This window comes from Lissotriton helveticus, chromosome 2_1, assembly GCF_964261635.1.
Source record: "Lissotriton helveticus chromosome 2_1, aLisHel1.1, whole genome shotgun sequence".
In the NCBI taxonomy this organism is placed as follows: domain Eukaryota; kingdom Metazoa; phylum Chordata; class Amphibia; order Caudata; family Salamandridae; genus Lissotriton; species Lissotriton helveticus.
In genome coordinates this window covers 878,169,999-878,195,132 of record NC_136059.1, presented here as the reverse complement: position 1 = coordinate 878,195,132, position 25,134 = coordinate 878,169,999, and the positions used below count along the sequence as shown (strand labels likewise).

Genomic DNA, 25,134 nt, shown 5'->3' with positions numbered 1-25,134 from the left:
GGCTGCTATACTATTTTACAAATCTACCAACCATGCTCCCAGCACATGTGTTTAAAACATTAGATACCCTACTAGTGGAACTAATTTGGGGGGTGTTACGTAGAAGAATGGGATTATCAAAACTCCAACGAGATACAAAGCATGGAGGGTTGGGAGTTCCAGATTTAAAGACTTACTATTATGCAGGCCAATGACAGTGGCTGGCGTACTGGATTGCTGGACGCAATCTGCAGAAGATTGCTATGACTCAGCGAGAATTGGATAGGGGGGTACTCCACACGCTTCTGTTGCCAAACATCAGAATACCATTGACGGAGCCTCCACTATTAAAAATCGCATTAATGTACTTGAAGAAGGCATTGCGCTATACATAGGCACTGATTCTATTTGCTCCCAATATTCCCCTGCTGGGACTTCCTCTGCCGCTAGAGGCAGTAACACTTAAGCGTATATCCGCCTGGGTTGATGCAGGCATAAGCACAGTGGGAATGTTGTTTATGGATCACACATTAATGAACCACGACACATTTGTGAGGGAACAGGGTATACCAAACGCATTATTTCTTCTACATGCGAATATTAGGAGATATGTTCGGAATACATGGGCCACAGACGGGACGGAACCCCCGACACACGAGTTTGTACACATGCAATATCTAATGGGTAATGGCAGTCATTTGACCAGATGGCTGTATCGAGGGATTTGAGCGCATGCTGCAGTATCATTACAGACACTCCGTGATAAATGGAATGTTGACATAGGTCGTGAACTAACTGATAAAGAATGAGGAATTATATTGGAATATCCAAGGGAGGTATCACATAACCCAAAGTTTAAATTTATTCAGCTTATGATAGCACATTGTGCCTGCTTAACCCCTCACAAGGTTAGTCTGATGTTTCCAGATACGGCGGACGTATGCCCCCACTGTCACGCCTCAAATGCAAATTTACTACACATGGTATGTGCCTGTCTGCAACTGGCACACTATTGGTCAACAGTGCAAAAAATATTGGGTGGAATTGCTCCGGGGGTAGGGGGGGATCCATTAGAGTACTGCATTTTGGGACTAAGCCCTAGAGGTAAAACGTGAAGCCCTAGAAGTAGATTTACAAATTTGGCATTGTTACTAGCAAAACAAACACTCACCATGAGATGGAAGGCTGTAAAGGTACCATTAGTGTTAGACTGGTACAATAAAGTGGTCAGGTGGGGCCAAGCAGAGTGTGTGGAATTACAGCTGGAGGAACACATGGTATTGTGGAAGAAACCTATCTCGATGGAATGGAATGTGATTTTGGAGAACTTATAGCAACGGAAATACAGACATCCCAGAATGGGTAATGTGAGTTAGTTTGTGTTTAGGTAGGGGGGTTGTTTCATTTATTAAAATACCTATGACGCATAATATGTATGTAAAAATGACGTTCCCATGGACATTGCGACACATTGACAGTCCCAAGGCTTTTGTCGTTGAATAGTACTGCTGGTATTCTACAGTTATTATTATCATTGCTAATCTTTATTCTGTTCACCAGGATGGAATGTTAATGTAGATTTGATATGATGTACACCAGTGATTAAGGAAGTTGTACTATTAAGAAAACTAATAAAAAAAATTTAAAGTATAGTTTTGGGAAAGAGCTCTGGCACTGGGACTTGGTTAGCAGGAAGCCAGTGCACTTTCAGTCAAAATCACATCATTTACCTGGAAAAAATTGGGGGTGACCATGTAAAAAAGGACCACTTTCCTATAACCACTTCAGCCATTGGACCCCCCTATTGTGAGTAACAGCACTTTCCTTGTGCACAATGTATTCATCCACCATGAAGTTGTCCCCTTCAGAATGGTAAAGGATAGTAAGGAATGAAAAAAGGTGTTCAAAGACATATGTAGGTAAAGGTGGTCATTCTTTTTTCCCATTCTTTCTTATTCATTGCCATTCCAAGATGTCCGACATGTTGAATGTGATACATCACCCATCTTGGAATGGTAAACTAATAATAAAGCATAACAAAGAAAAGAAGTATAGGCAAAACTAATATGTCTGATGATGTATTTTACAGTTTAGAACCATTGGCTTTGCCAGTGCTTGTGGTATATGTCTGTGTGCAGGCCAAGTTCACAAGTTGGATCCATTTCACTAATGGTACTGGGGTTAGAGATTATGTGGCATATTTACAACAGAATGGCGAAGCGTGGCCACGTTCATCCATTCTGAAAATGTAGGGATGCGCCGTATTGACAAGAATGTGGTGCACCTCTGCATTTTCTCTAGCGCTGGTGCTAAATCTAGCTTTCTAGCGCCAACATAGGCACCCTTGCACCATAGTGCAAGGGTGTCTGCGTTGGGGGGAATTATTCTGTATGTGCAGGAAGGTGCCCCTTCCTGCACATAAACAATCCAGAATGTGCCAATGTGTTACTCTTATGTGTGCTGCATTGTGCAGCACACATAGAAGTTGCAAATCGTCATTTTTGTCATGATCACTTATGTGCAGTAAGAAACAACTTCCTGCACATGCACAATTATTCATGGTGATTTGCTGTTTCGATGCGTGCTGCACAATGCGTCACACATAGATACAGCAAAAACAAGGGGAAAAAATGAAGCCTTTCTCCTTGTTTTGCCACGTTAAAACCAGGTTTTCCCTGGTCATAATTTTGACGCTGCCTCCTATTTACACCACCCTTGTAAATAGGGGGCGGCATCAAAATAAATGAGAATTGTGGCCTAACACCCACTGCAACATCCATTGCCCACCCCTTTCACGCTAAGCGTAGAGTGAAAGGGGGTCTAACGCTGCCTTGTAAATAATGCGAAGGACTAAACGCCACAAGAATGTCACAAAAGGTTCCGTTCCTGATGCAATAAGGGCTTGGAAATATGTCCCTGTGCGAGGCCATTAAGTGGGGCACTGCTCTTTAATAGAAACAATGTGAAGAGCTTCTTCACTTGTTTATCAACACACTGGAACACTTTTTCGCATCAGAAGTGTACTAGTAGAAAAGCTGCATGACCAGCCAGGCTTTAAACCTCAGATAATTTGAAAATCTAGTGGACCCGAGCTACAGTAGTGGCATTTTGCAAGGGATGTAGGCAAACAATCTAGTGCAATTAGCATAGGGACACTAAACTATGAAAGCCTCTTGTTGGTACATACATAGGTTACATATACGTTACAAGTTAATACGTAACTGAAAACTATCCTGTTGGGCAGTAAAGCGTAGATTTCAAGAGATCCAACCTAGGTGCATGTTTTGATGAAGTTAACAAAGGGAGAGCACATACCAAAGAATAGATGTCAATGCTGTGTATCTCTAATTGAGCGCCATTGTCTGGGCATCGGACCCTCTTACATAAAGTGGTCAAAGTTACCAGTTAAGGAGAAACTATAGGCTTGATTTTGATGTCTATAGAAATGTAGGCACTCACTTTCTCAGAAATAGCACGATTAATGTATTGATCTCACTTAGGTTATATCTATGGAAACCTAGGCACCAAATGTATCAAAAACAACACGTAAAACTTTAAGATCTCATTGGGGTGTTTGTGGGTTTTGCATATAATGTTCAATACTCCTGCAATCATCTACAACTACTTGAGTAACACCCAGGTTTTCAGCAGAAGTATCTTGTTGCTGCTATCCTCAGACTTCCTCTACTCAACTGAACTTCAGTAATGTAATGGATGAATGGAGAGGACTGTGATTACAAAAGTGTGACTTTTATTTATCTGCTGCCTTCACAATGGTCATCCTCTGACCCTCAGGAGGTCACACCAATGTTTCCACCTCTGTCCCTGAACCTTGTGTTGTGAAATATTCTGGGTAATGGCAAATGTTTCACATACATTCCAATAGATTTCGAAATTTGCAGCAGTGAGTAACATTTTAAGCATACCTTAGGTAAATGTGGTAGTATAAAATATGTGTGAATAAGGCCCACTGGGATTACATAAAGGATATAAAACAATTGGTGTTTTCTGACAAAACCTTAACGAAACATCGGAACTAATAGTCTAATTATGACAAAGCCACTGAACACTTTTTTTTAATCAAACAACACTTGAGTGTACAACTTCTCTTAAAAGTGATTCTGAACAGTCAAAATTTTAAAAAAATGTGTTCCATCAGTCCAAATAAATGGGCACAATCAAACAAAAAATATAACCAAGGACAAATCACACATCTATGAAATCTATATAATTCTATATTTATAAATAGTTATAGGCATATGCTCAGTCTGACAAGCAAAAAAGACTTGTTAAAACATTGTGAAAATGCATAGAAACCCCATAGTAAATAGTGAGGACAGTTTCCGCTTATCTCTTACTTGACTGTTTTTAAAGCATATGGGCTGTTCAAGAAATGTGATGGAGATGATACTCCATCACAACCATATCTGAGTACCGTCTCTGCCAAAATCACGGTCCACTGACCCAATTTAGTGGCAAGCAGACTAAAGTGTGTTTGTATACCTATCCCGTTCCAAGGCCAATGAAAGGGCCTGGGCCCATTTGTTCAGTTCTGGTTCAATATCGGTCTTCTGATGGTTCTTTTTGCAGCAGAAAGTGTAAAGGGGAGTAAAATTTCGTAAGTCAATTTAAAACACAGTGTAACTCAATAAGGGCTACACAATAACCCAAGTTGACAACCAAATGAAGGTTAGCCAAATTTTATAACAGATTCAGAAATAGTTGGACATACATGAATCTTAGCATAAGAGTATATAATATACAGGGGAAACAGAAGAAACCTGAATCTTTTGAAGATATTCACTCGGTGCAACATGAAAATAACAATAAGTTCTATAACGATAATGCAAGAAATGAGGAAGCTACAGTTCCCCCTTGCATCAGCACTTCTTTAATATGCAGCACTTCATTTTATCTGTCCCTAATCTAATTCTAGTGGTGGCATCCCTAAATTAGCATATAGGCAAGAGATTTGCAAGAGAGCTGGTGTCAGCAGGTAGAGTCTTTCTAATAAGTCACTCCACCCTAAATGGGTCTGCGGCATGAAGCCACAAACAGAAAAGTGAGAAAGTTAGCACTGAAGTGCTCTCGGTCAAGATTTCAAGCTGGAATGGGGTGTCTCTCCTTCTCTACAGTGCATCATATGCCCAAAGTTATATCCAGCAAATGACCCACAATGCTTTTCTAACACATATTCTACAGTGAGCTCAGCCACAAAACTTTTCCATTACACCGATTCCTTTCACAGCCTTCTCCATGTTCGACCCTCTGCAACAGTTCGTCTTTGGTCATCTCTCCTTCTCCCTTGTGAAAGCACCTCCCTCCCACTTATCTCTTTGGTCATCTCTCCTTCTCCCTTGTGAAAGCACCTCCCTCCCACTTATCTTTTTCAGGCCATGCTAACTGCTAATGATGTCCACCTTAAATGCAAACATGGGAAGAAATAACATTCTATGAAACTCACTTGAGAACTTTAAGCATTAGTTTCAGAAACAAGGACATTTCAAAATGTACTGCAGATTCAGGCCTACGACTTAGGCTAAAATAATGAATTCACCATGTTATGTGTGTTAATATTTTAATAAGATCATTAGCATTCAATAGGAACATGTTCTGGTACTAGATTAATACGTTTATTTAAACTACATCATTAGCTAAAGAAACATTCAAAATACAGTTAACATATTACTGATTCACATCACTAAGAAGGTCTATATAAGCAGGTTACATTGGTTATAGGTCTCAGCATAAATTCTGTGCATCATGTGAAAAACTTCGCATCAAACTACATTCGTTTCACAAGAATATGTTGTAGAAAGCTGGGTTTCTGTTGCAGTAAACCCCTCACGTTTTTGCCAGACTACTGATGCACTTTGGCTTGATGTGTCCTGTGACCTGCCAATCAGGTTACCAGGGCCTGCATTCTTTCCCAAAACTGTACCTTGTACCCATAATTGGCACCTCTCTAGCCACATGCCAGTCCCTTAAAAGGTACCATAGGTACCAAGGACACTTTGGCCAGGGAAGGTCTCTAATGGCTTCGGCACTCATTGTGCCACCCTTAGAGGCCCTGTACCTTTACAAACACACACTGCATTGCAGGCTACGTGTTTTGGTGCAGAACAAAGTGAAGAGTCGACATGGCACACATCCCTGTGTGCCATGCCTACAACCCACTGCCCTGGCGTAGGTCAGCCACCCCTCTAGCTGGGTCCCCTATACCAGTGGTGAGGGTACAGGTGCATGAGCCCTGTACCCCTACAGTGTCTAGACCAATTCTTAGACATTGTATGTGCAGTAATACCATTAAGAGTATATGGTGCTGGGAGTTTGTCATTACGAACTCCATAGCACCATAATGGGTTTACTGAAAACTGGGAAGTTTGGTATCAACCTTTTCAGCACATTAAACCAACTTTGATGCCAGTGTGGGATTTAATGACAAATACACCCAGAGGGCATCTTAGGAATGCGCCCTGAAAAACAACCAGGCTCTGGTGGGTTCCCTGGCTGATGCACACCAGCCTGCCACCCACCACAAGACATGTTTCTTGACCCTTGGGGTGGGAGCCTTCGCTCCCTGAGGCCAGAAACAAAGCCTTTACTGGGCGGAGGTGGTCACACCTCCTCCAGGCCAGGAAGAGCCATCTGTGGCAGGGGAGCTTCAAAGGCCTTGCCGCCCTTGTAACTCGACCCCCAGCCTCTCCTGCTATCAGGAGCAGGCCCCGTTCCTGCCTCCCAAACCTTTCCGGCGGGAAGACAGGCGGGAAAAATTAGGACAGCCCAGAAGGTGTGCCCACATCTGCCAACCCCACCCCTCACTTGCAGATGGCAGGCACTCTCCAACCAGGATTAGTGATTTGCCCTCTCACCCACGAGGGGTGAACACACCAAGGGTGTAGTTACCCTAAGGTCAGTAGTCCATTGGCTACTGACCTTGGGACCCCTAAAACACCCCCAAAATACAGTATTTATGGGGCAGCCCTGAACCAAGAAGACAGATTCCCGCAACCTAGGAAGAAGAAGGACGAAAGAAGATGCACAGCAGAGGAGACTGCAGAGAAGAACTGACTTGGCCCCAACCCTACCACCCCGTCTGCAGTATCCAGAGATCCTGTGCCAAAAGTCACCTTGTCCTGCAGCCAGCGACCTCCAGAACCCCTTGGAGGACTGACTGCCTTCAACAAAGACCAGATCGTCTGTGAACAGCAGCTCTTTTCAAAAGAAACTTCCAAGACAGACTCAGAGCCTGCTGAGGACAAGAAACTCGACGCCTGGAACCACCACTGCACACAACACCTACGACCGAATCCTGGTAGCCCACCAGTCCCTGCGAGGTCCCCCAGTGCTCCAGAGTCTGAGTCGACCATGGGTTGACCCCTCCAGGACTTCCCGAACGTCACCTGTAGCCTCTGCACGGAGACCGCTCCCAATTGCGAGTGGACTGGTAAGGTGAAATCCGACCTGAAAAAGCCTGGTGTCCTGTAGAAGAGAACCCAAGGTGCACCTACATCCCTGAGCCCTCCAACGTACCTGCCCAGCTGTTGGTTCTTCCCGGAAGTCTTCCTGGACCGAGCCTGCAGCCAAAATCTAAAACCGGCAAATCCCATTGAGAACAACAGGGCATCCCACGCCAAAACAGCACTCTGCACCCAGCCGTCCCTGCACCGCTGCGGGTGCACCTTGTGTGCTAACTCGGATCCCCCTATTACCTGAGCTTAACACCAGGAGCTTTGCTCCCACAACCTTGTGGCCTGTTTGTGAGCAGCCACCAACAGGAGGTCTATTAACCACCATTGGATAACACTGGACCTCAGCACTCTGCAGCCAGCCGCACTAGTGCCACTGAGGGTGTTCTGAGAGTGCATCCTCGACACTGCAGGAACCCTGGTTCTAACCCCAGAATACCAACCCCGACAAATAAGTACTTACCTGCAAACCGTTAACATCATTTCCTTCCGTAGGATTGCAGTGACTGCTTTTCCATGAAAATTCTTCTGAGTCGAATTGGTTTGTATGAAACACTGAAAAACTGTAAATGTCCTAAAGGTGAATTCCTTAACTTTTGTCTAGAAAATGTCTCAGTGTGATATCTAGGCGTTTCACACGGATTAGCAAAAGTAACCTAAAAAGTAATCTAAAAAGTAGCGTGCACAGTAATCTGTAAAGTAACTGAAAAGTAATTTTGGACTGTTGACTTACCAGTAATTCAACCAACTTCATTTGAACCTGCATTCAACTGTAAATCACTGCATAAGATTTTGCAAGGAATGATTTCACCTACCTGCACCAGGCTTGGTTTGGTTCTTGAAATAAAATAACTAATATTTTTATACAATCAAATTGGTCTGAGTTCAGTCTTTGAGTGTGTGACATAATTTCTTTCCTGAGTGTGTACAACAAACGCTTAACACTACCCTCTGATAAAGCCTTCCTGCTCGCCTACACTACCACAAATAGAGAGTAAGGTGCTATCTACTTTTATCTCTGCCTACCCTTGGGGTTCCACTGGACTCTGTGCACACCATACCTCATTTTGGTATAGTACATTCAGAGCCAGCTTCCTACATATGTTGCTTGGTTTACATTTCCTCTAACATCTAATTTCTCTAATAACGTTGAATAATATGTGAATGTGTAATACAAACAATTATAGTGCACTCCTAACAGGTACCGCATGTAGGATATGAATTTGGTGTCTTATCACCAGAGCATGCCGCTCTTCTGAAGACTCAGCAGAGAACGGGCTGGCAAAGGTTAGCCGTCCAACCTCTCCCCCTATTTAGAGTGGGCGATCATATGTTTTTTTTGGGTTGTCTGTCACTGGACCTGGCGATAAAAGACAATAAAAAAAAAGTGACCTCACACCATGAAAAAAAACTCCAATGGCGTAATGGTCATTAGTTTTTTATTTTTTTTTTAAAAACTTCTGCTTTGGAAGTTTGCCTTTAAAAAACGAAAAACTCTGTAAAGGTTTCACGGGAGACCGTCTTATTTGACGGAACCATCCATCAAACTTTTACAACATTGACAGCATTTTCAGTAAGGGTGGTACCTGTCAATGTTAACAATTCTCTGCATAGCTGGTGGACAACTCTAGCTTTATGGACGGCAATGTCTTCAGCCCTCTCAACGTGGTACCCTCCGAATGTTAAACTCTAAACTAAATCATCCCTTTTTTGCAGCCATTTTTACACAACCACGAAACTACTGACATTCCCTACAAATGTATACTGTGCTAGTTGAGAATATCAATCTGCAAAAAAGTTACATCAAAAACTTTAACTCAATTGATGTTACAATTTGGGATTTGCTTCACTTTGAGCATTAGGTTTAATAAAAAGACAGATGAATGTAGCCTTGGTTAGTTTTTGGGGGAAAGTAACAGGTGGTGAGGCTCTTGGCATCTGCAATCATGAATAATTGGGGTGACACAAGTCAATATTGTGCACGCATCTCTCTACAATGGAAGACAAGGGCATGTTTTCTGTCAGACTTCCTACGTAACAAAATATTATTATTTTATGTTATACCCAGCATAGCTAGCTTTGTATTGCTTTGCCAAGAAAGTGTCCCTTTAAAACACTTTAGTACATTGAAATACAGAAAATTATTTGAAAAACGGGACGTCATGTGATTTTTTGCGATGAGATTTGTATATTTCTATTTTGCTTACTCTGTTCTACTTTTTGAAATGCTAAAGACGTTGATTAGTTGATAAAATGATAAAACTCTCAATCTAACTCAATATTCGTGTTTTACAAGCATTACATTCTACTACGTTCTTCTCACAGAGCAACAAATGCTGACTTTTTTTATCATATATTTACAGCTAATTTTAAGAATCTTTGTGGAACTATCATCGGCTTCACGTTTGACATCCACACTGGCAAACCGGTTGGTAAGTCTGAAAAAAATCGACAAATGAAGAGACTTTCTAAACACTTATCTGCTAGAAAGAACCCGTTTCACAGTTTAAAGTGTCTATTATTTTACAGGACCAAAAGTAAGCCTTCTGTATGGGTCTCCTTGTTGTAATGGCTGACGTGGAGCCACACAGGTTCCATAATGCAACTTGGCAAAAGCACAGAGTTCCCGTTTCCATTTTCCATGCTATATTGTTCCAAGATGGATTGCTATCAAATTAGAAACTCATTGTGCACATTGAAAATGGCCTATCATGAGCAATCATAAGAGATTCCTTCATCATTTTCTTTTGAAGAATCCATCACAATTTCAATAAAATCTGAAGCAGCTGTAAAGTAGCGTGACCACTATGTAAATTCCTTAAATAGCAATGTGCTGATTAACAAAATATATGGGATGATCTTGGCTGAGCATCAAGAGTCTCATAATGCTACATAGGCAAACCAAATATAGGAGTGGATGTTATCTGTAATTCTATCTCTTTGTTGTTTCGTTTCTTCTTTACACTCTATAGTGTGAAACTAGCCAAAAGGCAACATAAATATGTAAATAGACAAAGACAAGTATGAATTCAAGGAGTAATTCGAGAGGCAGCTGGTTTGTGGGCAGTTGTTGCATTGTGATGTAGTGTTCTTTAACCCCTTAAGGTATGAGGATTTCCTACCCTCAGTTAGCTTAGGATGTGCTCTTAGGCCTTTATAGTTTTATTTCCAACAAAAGGTATCCAGGCCAAATGTGTATCGCTTGTCTTGAACATCCTGGGGATGCTAAAAGGGTTTATGGACTTCCCAAGAGGGAACCAAGAAAATGTAGCAACATTTTGTTTTTTGAGGGGTGGGGAAACGTGATGTACAAGAAAGGAATTTTTTTCCTTCTAAAAACAGCATGAGCGAAGGTTTTGCTGTGCTTGGATGACCATCTTCTTAGCTTCTTAGAAGCTCAGTTGTATCAAAAAACATTCTTTTACCACAGTTTTTGCATTTTTCTAAGAACTGGCTTCATTTTCCCAATTTTTGTGATTTCAACCTTCTTGCAGTTTGTGGTAGAAACAGTTGTGAAACCCATAGGTGATTCTGCAAAGTTATACATGGCTGAAAAGTAGACACAGTTCCGAATTCAGCAATGCATCATCAGTGTAGATCCACAAACGTTTCCCAAAGAAACTAAAACTTGGTAATAAAAATAATGAAATAAGCAGATAAAATAGCAATTGGTGACAACATTTTCATATGTAATTTTTTTGCCACAGTGCCTGACATACTGTTAAATCTGTCAGACACTTCTGGTAGCAAGGGGATATAAGTATTGTAGGTTATCCGAAAAAACACCATACCCAGAGCCAACAACTAAGCAGCAGATTGTAATGATTTTTATCAGGTGCTGATCATGCTGCAATTCATATGGTAAAAACTAATGGATGAAAAATGGGTATAAAGGAAAGCTATGTAATTCTAAAATGTGCATATGATACTCAGCTTAGTAACAATGGTTATTTGTGCACCTTTGAATTTGGGTTTCCCATCCTATCACAGAATTCAGAGGGCATTTTCCAAAATCTGTCCTTACTTGCACACTGGTTTATAATATGAAGTCGAAAATGCAGAGAAATCCAATTAGTAATAACAAATGTTCAACTATTCTGGGTTACCTCACATCTTCTGATAAAAATGTTAGCCCCAGATGACTTTCCTGAGAAGTGAAAGGGAGGGTGATCATGCCCCTCCCACAGGAAAGGGAAAATCACAATTATTTTGCCTTCTAGGGAGGAGTTGATCCATGCCGGGGGAGAGGGGTGCTTAACGAACCCCCCCACCCCCACACAAAAGACAAATCCTTGGTGTCTAGTGAACAGTGCACCCGTGATTCATGAGCAAGGGGTTTGTTTGCAAATCGCATTGCTAAAAAGGGGAGACTCTCCTTTTCCAGGGATGCCTCCCTAAAATGGAGTGGTACAAAAGGGGGTGGTGATGGATGGAGCATCTGAACCAATCAAACACTCACACCCAGTCAACAGATCTGGGTTTAATCCATCACCGTTCTTTAGCCCACTCTGCCACCCCAGTTCAGACATGGCCATATGCAAATGAGTCTGACCCTGTGCCTCATGGGAACAGTCCAGCCCGAACTGCCAAGCCATGCCTTCCCTGGACCGGAAACAAGCTTCCGAGGACCGGTTTCTGGCATTTCAGCCGTCTTCAGCCCGGCTTGCTTGAATCCAGTGGCAAAGTGAACAAGGGACTCACGTCTGAGCATACCCTGCCAACTTATGGCGAACAAAGTGGTACAAAAGGGGGTGGTGATGGACGGAGCATCTGAACCAATCAAACACTCACACCCACTCAACAGATCTGGGTTTAATCCATCACCGTTCTTTAGCCCACTCTGCCACCCCAGTTCAGACATGGCCATATGCAAATCAGTCTGACCCTGTGCCTCATGGGAGCAGTCCAGGGCAGTTCGGGCTGGACTGTTCCCAGTATGGATGTCCTTGATATGCTTGACACAAAATTTTCGGCCACGATATTTCTGATTCCAATATTCTGTATATACCGTATTGGAGAATCCACTATTGTACACATATATATATATTTATATTTTAACCAGATTTAACATTATTGATAAAACCATTATTATGCCTGCTTTTATTTGTATATTTTTTTCAGATATCGATGAATGCAGGGAGATTCCAGGAATATGTGCAAATGGAGTCTGCATTAACCAGATTGGCAGCTTCCGCTGCGAGTGCCCGACAGGATTCAGCTACAATGACCTGCTTCTCATATGTGAAGGTGAGTTTTTATATCTCTTTTTCCTGCTTTTTTACTCAGAAAAAAACAACGTTGAGAGTCCGGCTTGGTTTCTCGTTTCTATATTTTATTGGCAGGTTACGGAAACATGCATTGTCCTTAGAAGATACCATGAAGTCAAACATGATGTTCTGCTGGCTTTGTCTTATTAGGTAGCAGTGTTACTTGAAAGAGGATACTTGGGTTACATTAAAATCTGTATTTACTCCTCTCAGTGTTGATGTGTAAATCCCAGATGTGTATTGTATAAAGAGCTTCTCTTCTGACTCCAGGCCTCTCGTTATATTGCAATCTGTGTTAGCACCAAACAAGGTATCCTCAAGAAAATACTTTCTTTTGTTACTATTTGTTATTTATGTCATACCATGAGCAATAATAGCACGTTATACTCAGATCACAGTCATTATCTTGTCCCAAGGAAACAAAGAAACAGAAGTTCACTGAAGAGAAAAACGGAATTACGAAAAGTTCTGCTTAGAAAAATAAAGGATACGAATAGTACGGCAACAGTTATCTTCTGCCCTTATCATGATCATAACTTTACTTATTATACAATGCTCAAGCCTTGATGTATCAAAGCACTGATATAACACAATTTATCATTTCTATGGTACCCATTTAACCAACCTCTGAAGGAAGTTAGCCCTCTGTGATTTTAACTTACACACAGACCTCTGATGTCTTAGAGACTGCTTTAATTTTTGGCTGAAGGCCCTTTTCTCCAACCAGAGCGCTGGTTTCTCTGTCGCCTTGAAAGAGGCTCTGCCACCAAATATAGAATAGACCGCCAAGCTAACAGTCCTTTCTAAAGCATTGCCAGGAACAGCAGTCACAGAGGTTCCTGTAAATGATTTTTGCAGTTTGGTGCAGGGTCCATCAACAAGAGCCTTGCACCAAGCTGGTTTATTTTTTTGTTTTCAAAAATAAAATCTTGAAGAGGGATGTTTTATTTTTAAAATAAAAAAGATAATGCCTCTCTCGCCATGGGAATTATCTCACATGGCGAGTGAGGCATTTTTTCATTTTTCACAGTCCCTTACCACCAGAGTTTGCCTGGTAGTGATGAACAGAAAAAAAATAACCATCCTAATTGGACAGACAGATATATTGCAAATTCTCCGATCGCCTTCACAAGGGGGCCAAGTTCCAAAGGTGACTTGGGCTGGAGAGTGCACTGTTTTAATAGACAATGTGTCTTTGATGGCAATAAATGATCCTAACCCACATTTGTATGATCTACTCACAAGTATATTTATTTTTTGTCACATCTTTTTATATGTATGCGTGTGTATATAACACCAGTCAAATATTACCTCACAAATGTAACAAAAAATAAACAAGGAATTATTTCTCAAACAATGCATGTTACAATTTATAGTAGACATATAACAATGCAATCAGTTAATCCACAGTGCTGTCACAGTCAAACCTAACAATATATATAAGGGAGTGTAAGCTGTTTATTTCTATTCCACCTAGCACATGGTTAAAAATGCACTAGGCATATTCAGACCTTCATTATTGAAAAGACAAAATGTTTCACTTCCTTGCAATTGTGGCAGATTCCTCTGGGCCAGAGGGCCACCTTTAATACCAGCATCTCCAACATCATTCATTGGTAAATCTGCTAACACACCAGAGGGGCATGCTAGTGAGTAGAGGTAAGACTGAATCTCAGTCTGCTTGGTACTAGTCCGGGAGGTACCTCGAACCTCTATCTGCTAGGTACCAGTCCTGGGATCCAGTCCTCTTGCTCTATGGACTCACTGTAATACTATAAGTGCATAGCGCCCACGGGCTCGCATAGATCCTTCTCAAATCTGGGTGTGACAACTGAACTGACCCCAATGTGAACATAATTGCCTTCTCTACTTTCACTGGTTCTCCTCAGAGAGCATGCCAAAGAAGAGGGCCATGAATTGAAAGCCTTTGACTATAAAAGAAGATGTAATTTATTCTCAAAACTATCAGCAGATCATCATTAGCGGTTGTACGTTAATAAATTGAGGTTGACAAGAATAACCTACAATAATATCACAGCCACTAGAGTGAACTAAACTCTACATTTCCGGGTAGGTATATATCTAAGATACTTAACTTGACATCTATTTCCTTTGCCTTCCACTGCAGTGTAGCATTAGGTCGATATAGTGGTGCAGGATACTGCAATCGGGTATGTGATCCTTGCCACTACTTCCTCTCTATCATCTTATAACAGATCCTATTCATACACACAAAAGATAACTCAGTAGTACCAGAGCAACAAGAAATCCTAACTTGACTGCACTTAACTCCTTTATATTACTATGCCTAAATTCTGGAATCTCATGCCATCAATTACCAGCTAGTATGAAACATGCCTAGAGATACTGTGACTCATGATTGCCCATTATAGGACAACTTCTTCTAAACACCTGAGTGGCCTTCATAACATTTTTACTTCCCTCAAAAGGCACTTAAGAAAATACAATCTTCACCAACTAAATATGCCCTATAATGGTAGTAAGGCACACAACTAAAATACTTCCCTCTAGAATACAATGCAGAGCTAAAGCAGGTTGCAATGTTTTATGGTTTAAGAAACTGTTCTATGGGGAAAAAGTGCCTTGTTCTTTTGCCTTCTAAATGTATGATTAGGACTTTAGAAACAAACTTACAAGTTATTCCTGCCTCCTTATTTTTGTTCTATTCATGTATTTTATTGTAAAATTCAATAAAAACATTCAAGACAAAAAAACAGTGGTTAATGAATGCCTGTGTTTGTCAGTGCTCAGCATCGACACTTAATTCACTATACTGGCACTGATTTATGACAGTCCAACAGATGAATGCTTAAAATGTGCTGCTGTATGCTGGTGCTCAGCACTGGCACTTATTTATGTCTATCCAATGGTGATGCTCTCTGTCTGTTACTGGGCGGTGCACATCAGCAGTGTTTAACAATTCCATACATATTAAAAATAATAATACCAACGTGTTCAGCTTTGGGTAACCAGGAATAGACTAAATTGTCACATTTATAGGAGTGTGATAGTAGGTAGCATTTCTAATGGCATTTGGCAGTCTGGATGGTGTAAATTGCAGTGGCCTCCTTAATAATTGCTTGGGCCCTGGCTCTTAATGTTTACAATTTAAGTCCTGATTAAAGCCATCTCTTCTATCCACATAGAAGTCCTTGCTTCTGTTAAGGAAGCTTTATTAGGCTGATTGGGGTTGTTTAATTTTGTGGTGCTTCTCTATAGGGTCTTTTTAATGAGTTATTACAAGTTGATATCTAACCAGAAAATTGCCTCAATCAGAATGTAATAGAATAACTATAACAAGAGGAAGGTCAGCCATGGCAACACCTTTTTTAAACAAAAGCATCTTTCCTCAAGCGTATTTGATATGGAATACTTAGAACCAGTCCATCACCAGTACGCCCTTTCCATGGGTATTTTCTATCTTTTATCAATTAATCATACAATATAGGCATGTTTTCGGCATACTCTAATTGTTGGCAATGGACTGTAAAGCAAGCAGTGAAGTTGGGAGTTCTGTAGTAAATATCTGGGAAAATAAGCTAATTCCTCAGCATTCCACTAGCTTTTCAGTTTTATTGAGGGTAACCTTTGAGAGGTTGACCTAATCTTTCGGACAAATACAAAGCACAATACATGCACGTGCAGGGCTTAATATCATAAAAGTGCAGTAAAAATGTTCAGTTGCTGTCCACAACCAGTTCATGTGAAAAGAATAAAAATTAAGACAAATAATGCAAAACTTGAGCAAAGCATGTGAAAGGGTAAAAAGTTATAGGATAAAGCACAATAACGGCAATAAAAAAAGGTCTGGTTCCAGTGGCGGCTGGTGACTTTTGAAAGTGGTAGGCGTCACAGCATGAGTGAAGTAGCCACACGATGCCAAGCTTTGAAGTGCACAATGTATACTAAAAGCAGAAATCCTGGGCCCAATTTCTGCTTTCCTGCTTGACCAAAATGTGTGATCCTAAGCAAATACTTTATTTCACCAAGTCTCCCTTTTCTTCATTATCATAGAAGAGTGCACCTTAAAATACACAAGTTCAGGTGTATATGCTCTGTAGTAAGACATGTTATGTTTGAATTCATCGAAACTAAAGTTGCTCCATTTTAATGTTGCTTCATGTATGATAAGAAACTAGGCCACATATACAGCAGGGACATCTTAAGGATTTTTGGTGCCCTGGGCTAAAGGTATTATGTGGGCCCCGATTTGGAGCAGTTTTAAATGTATGATCCAATTTAAACTCTTTCATGCCCACTTTGACCAGGTCACTGACAGTGCACAGACACACTTGTGTAAATTCTAAATGTGTTTGTATCTAATATTCATGGATAGTGACATGTGTTTTCAAAATTGTAAACAACAGCAGCTCCCTAATATTACTGCAAATAATCTCTGTGACACCCTCCATTTCTCAGATGTGAGGTCCTGGGCAATCAGGCTCCCTGGAGATGCTGATGAGGAGAAGCTCCTCATCATGTAGTATAGTCTTTTGAATATTTTATACCATCTTTTTGAGGTGGAGGCATAATGAAACCTGCACGAGCGATTGAGTTCTTCACAGTAAGAGGAAAATTATAACGACTTATCTCCATTTATATATCAGACAATGTGCAATGTAAACACACTGCACTTTTACAGCCTATAACCAGGCAATATCATCCTAGAACAATCGTAGAGAGAGAATGAAGCATAAGTGTAACTTACATATCATTATGCCTTACTTTCCATCTGTGAAATCAACTAAAAAAACACCTGCAGTGGCAAATATATCTTCCACTCAACAAGTCAAAGGTTACATTTCTTTATTATCAATCTAGCTTTTTAGGTCTCTCTCTATACTTCCCAAAAATGTTTTTTTCTCCCAAAGAGTCTGAATAAGATAAACGGGATGAAAATAATCTATAAGATAGTGATCTGTCCCCTCTGCGTTTCATTGGAATCTTTGTTTTGCTCAGTACTACTTCTGCCAAACCAGGGTAACAGTGGCAACTTAATCTCAAAATATTTAATTCGGTTATGTTATCTTAAACTTCAATTTCAAACACTTATTTGATAACATTTTGTAAATACTACCCATATTGTATAGTTTGAAGTCGCAATCACAATGTTATTTTAGGGCCACTGTGTTCCATTCATGGCCAATAACTACATAGGAGTGTCCACCAATTTGTACTATGTTACTTAAATTATCATGGAACCAATGCATGCGTGTATTTTAAGTCTCTACAATATATTTGCCAATTAATGATGAACCCATCACTATTTAAATGTCAATAATGGATTTGTAAGTCAAAAAGTCTGTATAAAATAGGTTGCATGTTAACATGTCACTGGTGTTGGTATGAGACGTGAAAGTTTGCTTGACAGAAAACACTGGTATTGTATGAAGAAAATGGACTCTGACATATAGTGTAATCACTGAATACAATTTACATGTATTTTCAAAATATTTTAACCCATGATATGTAGATGCCAAACTCCAGCTCACTCTCGGTTTGCATTTGTTGCCGTTTTTTCTCCAACTTTCCATTCACTTTTTGTAAATGTTTTATATTAACCTGAAGGGACGCCAAGATGCACCTCCTTAACCCACAATTGTTGCTTTTTCAGACATTGATGAGTGCAGCAATGGTGACAATCTGTGTCAGCGGAATGCAGACTGCCTCAACAGCCCCGGGAGTTACCGCTGTGAATGTTCTGCAGGCTTCAAGCTCTCGCCCAATGGTGCATGTATAGGTAAGAATCGGGACATCTTAGCTGACAAAGTACTCTAAGGTGTTTCATAGGCCATCATTTCACATAAGAGAGGTGAGGGCGGCATTGTACAAATGTGCAATATATTGGCTTCCTTTTTTTCTTGATGTAAGCTGATGTATATTTAAAAATATATTTAACTATGTTCATATAATTTAATTTTATTATTTAGTTGGTTCTTTGTCCGTGTGCTAAATCTTTTTGATATGCATTTTCCACTCGCTAAATTACATTTACATTGTAAAATAAACTTGCGGGTTTAGCAGAATGAGAACTTTGGGGTATATTATCAAGGGGTTTATCTCCGCTTTTTTGGCTTTAAAAGCCAAGAAAGCGGAGATAAAATTATCTCCCTATTACCAAGCTGTCGCTAACACCAGTTAGTGACAGCTAATAGGAGATAGCGACCATCTTGGGCCCCGCTTTGCATGTCAGTGATATTTATCACTAATGACATGCAAAGTGGGCGTGCCAAGATGTTAGCGACTGGAAACAGTCGCTAACATCGCTATCTCCAAAAGCTAACACCTGCCCTGAGCAGTTCTTCACCATGTTATCCAATGGGAGGTGGATAACATGGCTAAGAGCATTTGCTCGATAATGCATGAATATCGCTGACTTTTCAGCGATATTCATACATTGCGGCCGTTTTTTATCGCATTTGCGATAAACCTTGCTAATAGCAAGGTTTATCTGCGATAAAAATCGCCGATGTGCGGCGATAATTTTTGTCTCTAAACAAGTTAGAGACAAAAATTATCGCTAGTTGTTGGTAATATACCCCTTTATTCCATCTTCGGAGCACATGTTAAGGAAAGGTATTACTATTTGCCTACATGCATTTTGAGTACTTCGTGTATATACTTCATATTATTGTATAGCACAGGAGTTCATATTAAATCACCTTATATTAGTTGCGATTTCAGTAAAACAGTGGCCCTTTTCACAAAAAACATGTAGAAACATATGTTTTAGCGCGTAGAATGTAATGCCTACATCTGTATATACATTTCAGACTTTCTGAAATTCATAAGCAATGTGTGCAGATATTTTGACTGGCGTATGCCTAGGATATTCCAGCCTGTATCTGCACATAAGAAATCCATACGAATATGTGCATCACTGGAAATTTGTATGTGTACATGTTCATTTGCTGAGATATATATGTATCTTGATCTACTTTCTGTAAAAAAACGCGTTGAGTTTCACATGTTCTCTTTGTGTACAGGTTAGGGGGTCAGAGTTAAAAAGTCTATTTCACTCTTCCACCGTGAAATCACAGCAATGTAAGCACTGCAGTGTGAAATCCACTAAGTAGGAAATTATTGATACACATCTAGGCTCTGCCATTATTGCTGCATAGTGCAAGACACTAAAGATGCAGAGGAACTTTTCAGAGTAAAAAGAAGACAGTTATTGTAATTCACTATGCAGTGGATCATGATCGTGAGTTATAAATTCTGACTCATGTGATAACCTCTGTGCTGCTGAAATGCAGCTCATTTGGTAGCATCTTACTGGAATGAGAAATCCAATGGTAGTAATTCAGCGCATCTTTGAGAAAAAAAACAAGAATCGGCAAGATAAAAAGAAGTGCACGGAAGAGAACATCACAAGGATACATATGGCAGTTGGGTTGCAGACCCGGATTACAACTTAAACTGACCTGCAGGAAGAAAGATTGTTGATCATTATTGCAAATATATAGCAAGGTGTGTGCAACAACAAACAGTACCACGCCCTCTTCATTCCCATAGGGCCTGCACATCCATTTCAACCTTTCCTTCTTGCTGTTTGTCTCGTGTGCCTCTCCTCTCTTGTCTGTATGTTAACTTCTGTTACCCTTGGTCCCTCACCTCTGTCCCTTTCTATCACTTCTAACTCTCATGCACTTCTGTCATCATTTGCCCAATGTCTGCTTGCCTCTTCTGTGTATGGTACAAGAAATGTACGAAATCTTTCCTGTGTGAAGCTGATGGACATGACATTTTTGTTGCCATTCTGCACTTTTCAGAACATGCTGTAACCCTCATAGCTCACCCACTTTGACATGCTTTGTTGCATGGCAGTGTTGAAATATACCAAAGCGGATGATGGACGCAGTGTTGAACATTGCAAGCACTCACCCCCAGTCAAATGATCTGGGTTTAATCCATCATCATTCTTTAGCTCACTCTGCCACCCCAGTTCAGACATGGCCATATGCAAATCAGTCTGACCCTGTGCCTCATGGGAACAGTCCAGCCCAACTGCCAAGTCAGTGTTGAGATATACTCCAGGGTCCCTGCAAGCTGTCTTTAAACACTACCATCAGCCTCGGGCCAAGGTTGGCAGCTGCAAACCCCCTCAATGACTCTATATCCAGGCCAGAGATGATGACCATCCTCATCGCTCAGCTCCTTCCAGCCTGGACATCTACTAACTTCAGCTGACACTGGTGATCATATTTCCATGACTGGACTGACTTGACTGTTCACTTCATGCTTCCCTTGCTAGAAGCAACTAATGCTAGAGCTGCTCACACTGCTAGTGTTACCACACCATCAGTCAGCGTGGTATGACCTCTGTTACCTCCCATGGGTATTATCTGGACACACCTCTAATGAAGGCCCTAGTTGTACCTCCTCCTGTAGATATGGTGGGCAATCCACCACAAAACCCATTGAGTTTTGATGCTGCACCATATTTACAAGGGTGGCATAAATATGAGGCAGCACCAAAATTAAGACCAGGGAAAACCTGGTCCTACCCTGGCACAACAAGGAGAAATGTTTAATATCTCCTTGTGTTTGCTGTTTCCATGTGTGTTGTGTTGTGCGGCACACATTGAAACAGCAAAACGCCATTAATTGTTTATGTGCTGGAAGGTGTCCCTTCCTTCACATGAACAATCATTTAAAAAAAAAAATAATGATTTGCAACTTCTATGTGTGCTGCATTAAGCAACACACATAGAAGTTTCAAAATGCCATTTCAGAGTGTTTATGTGCAGGAAGGGACACCTCAATGCAGGCACCCTTGCAAATGGTGCAAGGATGCCTGTGTTGGCGCTAGGCAGCTAAATTAGCACCAGCATAGGGGGAAACGCAAGGCTGCATCGTATTCTTGTAAATAAGTTGCAGGACTGTGGTTCAGAAGTGGCAAAGCACAACATTAAGCGAGGAGGCTAACACTGCGCTCCGCCACTTCCTTGTAAATATACCCCCAAGTTTGGTGTCTCTGGAATCCTAATTTAAAATCCTAACATATGGTAAAGTCGGATTTTAAATTACCATTCTGAAAATGCCCCTTTTAGAAAGATGGCTTTTTATTGCCTTAGCTATTTGGTGCCTGCAGCCTGTCTCTAGTCACATGACTGGGTGTAGTTGGCAGTCGGGCTTAATATATTCCTCCTAGACAGCCACACACAAGGGGAGCTTCGGTGTGACTGAATGGGTCTTCACTGGCAGGATGTGAGGGAGGAGCTAGACCTACCCTCACTTACACCTGAATAGTCTGTATCCTGTCTCCACACAAAGGGCTTTATACCCCCTGTAGTTGGTCAACAGATAGGGCAGAGAAGGCAGGTAATCTATGTACTTCAAAGGCATGCCTGTAGAAGTTTCTCCCCACTTCAAAGACACAGCTGTGTATAAAAGAAGGACCTCAGACACCACCACTTCAGTACATTTCTGGACCTGTGGATACCCAGCCAGGAAGAAGGACTGCTATGCTGCTCAAGTGCTGCCACTTTGATGGACTGCACTCTGCTGGCCTCCTACTCTGCTGTGCTGAACTGCTGCCTGATGTCCTCCTGGTTCAGAAGGACTGAACCTGCATCTCTTGACTCCAGAACACAGAGTGGCTCCATGGGCTTGTTGCCTGGCCTTCTGATCTCTAGCCTCAGGGGCATAACAGGCTTCCAACCACCTGTGCCTGAACTCTGCCATCTGTGAGTCCACCAAACCTTGCGGTGCCAGCCCAGTCCATTACCCTTTGAAGTAGGCCTTTACAGCTTGCCACCGGAAATGATGCACCGTCTCTGCTGACTGACACATCACCAAGCAGAACCAATGCATCTTCTTGGCTGAGTATCGCATCCCTGAAAAGAGCTGATGTATCACTGCTGCTGCATGGATTGGACACAAAAGGCTTGCATCACTGCTGTAACCCGCATCTTGGGACCAGTGTATCGCCTCTCAAACCACCAGTGCAGGATGCTTTCCCCAGCACAACTCCTCGCATCTCTCTTCGACGGCAGCCTTAACAATGATGAAAAAACTCTGCATTACAGCTTCAGGGCTCATTGGAATTGATGCATCTCCACAGCTGCACATCACATCCTGACCAAACTTCGCTGCGCACACCCTTTCGATGAGTTCCTCAACAACGATGTAACAGGACATGGCACCGCAGCCTCTCCGTATCTCGGAACAGCGGCATCGCCTCAGCTGCGCAATGCTTTTTTTAGGTGGATCTAGGTAGTGCTCTGCAACCAGGAATTAAGGTACTCAGTTCAAGTGGCTTAACTGGGTCCCTGTAGCCAGCCATGCTCCATCGCGGTCGGCCTGAACTTTTGACTTTGTCACAGTCCGGCGCGACCCGATATCCTCAATAGATCTTTGTGCTTTTTAGCACTATCGCTCACCATAAACATTTAAAAATCAATATCTCTGGTTCTACTAATTGGATTTTTGTCATTTTGGTCTTGTTTTATTCATTAAAGTCAGATCTATTTTCTAACTTGGTGTGGGATCTTTTTGCATGGTATTTTTACTGTTTCACTGTTTGAATACAAATACTTTACAAACTGCCCCTAAGTTAAAGCCAGATTGCTATGTGCCAAGCTGCCAGGGTGAGCGCAGGTTAATTTAGGGTTTGCCTGCCCCTTACCCATACTAGGATTGTGGTTACTGCCTGACCAGGGCTCATACAGACAACCAGTAAACCAGTGTTTAACATTATTTACCTCAAAGGTACAGATACAAGACTTTTTCATTGGCTTATTTCCTATCTTGGCTTAACAACAAGAGATACTTTGCTACCCAAGTATTAGACTCTAGCACGTGGTTAAACACTGAGGGGCTTTTTTTCGAAACCCCTGCACTACCGAAGATTCACTTTATTAGAAACTCTGGCTTGGGTGACCTTCATGGGCATTGCAGTGGGTTATCCCACACAACACCCATGGATTTTGATGCTGCCCCCGATTTACAAGATCATGTAGGGGAAGCGGCAAATCCTTACACCTCCTGAGTTGAGGTGTAACAAAGAGAATGTATTTCTTCTCGTTATTTCCTCTTCCTATGTGTGCCACATTCTGCAGCACATATAGAACGAGGAAAGTCCCTCTAAGGATTGTTTCTGTGAAGGAAGGTGCCCCTTCCTGCACAAAAACAATTCTGCCGACAACACGGGCACCCTTGCACCATGTTGCAAGGATGTCTGCATTGGCGCTAGGCAGCAGAAACAGCTCCAGCAAAGGGAGAAAGAACAGGAATGCACCATATTGCTTAAAACTGGTGCACTGCTGCCCTTTCACCTTGGCTTAGGGTAGCGCAGTAAGATGACTTGCCTAGCTGCCCTAGCCCAAATCTCTGTAAATAAGCCCCTGAGTAAAGAGTAAGCATGTAAGTAAAACTAATCAATCAATCAATCAATCAAAGACATTTATAGAGCGCACTACTCACCCGGAGGGTCTCAAGGCGCTAGGGGGGGGGGGGGGGTGCTGCTACTGCTCGAACAGCCAGGTCTTGAGCTTCTTCCTGAAGGAGAGGTGGTCCTGGGTCAGGCGGAGGTGGGTCGGAAGGGAGTTCCAGGTCTTGGCGGCCAGGTAGGAGAAGGACCTTCCTCCTGTTGTCGCTCTTCGGATGCGGGGGACGGCGGCGAGGGCGTGGTTGGTCGATCGGAGGTGGCGTTTGGGAGCGTAGAAGTTGAGGCGGCTGTTGAGGTATCCTGGGCCTTGGTTGAGTAGGGCTATGTGTGCGTGGGTGAGGAGCCGGAAGGTGATTCTTTTGTTGATCGGGAGCCAGTGCAGGTCTCTCAGGTGTCTGGAGATGTGGCTTCGTTTGGGGACGTCGAGGATGAGTCTCGCCGAGGCGTTCTGGATACGCTGGAGTCTCTTCTGGAGCTTGGCGGTGGTTCCGGCGTAGAGGGCGTTGCCATAGTCCAGACGGCTGGTGACGAGGGCCTGGGTGACCGTCTTCCTGGTTTCGGTGGGGATCCACCGGAAGATCTTACATAGCATGCGCAGGATGTTGAAAAAGGACGAGGAGACGGCGTTGACTTGTCTGGTCATGGAGAGGGAGGAGTCCAGGATGAAGCCCAGGTTGCGTGCGTGGTCTGTCGGTTTGGGTGCGGTGCCCAGGGTGGGGGGCCACCAGGAGTCGTCCCAGGCGGAGGGCGAGGAGCCCAGGATGAGGACTTCCGTCTTGTCTGAGTTCAGTTTCAGGCGGCTGGTTGTCATCCACTCAGCTACGTCTTTCATCCCTTCGTGAAGGTTGGCTCTGGCGGTGGCGGGGTCGTTGGTGAGGGAGAGAATCAGCTGGGTGTCGTCGGCGTAGGAGATGATGTTGAGGTTGTGTTGGCGTGCGATGGCCGCGAGGGGGCTCATGTAGACGTTGAAGAGGGTGGGGCTCAGCGAGGATCCTTGAGGGACGCC

The 25,134-nt window shown here is 42.2% G+C and overlaps 1 protein-coding gene across 1 annotated transcript in view; it reads left to right on the top strand.

The window, feature by feature from the left end:
* Positions 1–25,134, top strand: part of FBN2 (fibrillin 2) — a 1,174,837-nt gene that overhangs the window by 1,053,092 nt on the left and 96,611 nt on the right. The window contains exons 42-44 of the mRNA XM_078675609.1: positions 9,812–9,880; positions 12,570–12,695; positions 18,351–18,476. Of these exons, the coding sequence (XP_078531735.1) occupies positions 9,812–9,880; positions 12,570–12,695; positions 18,351–18,476 (321 nt within the window). The remainder of the gene's footprint in view (positions 1–9,811; positions 9,881–12,569; positions 12,696–18,350; positions 18,477–25,134) is intronic.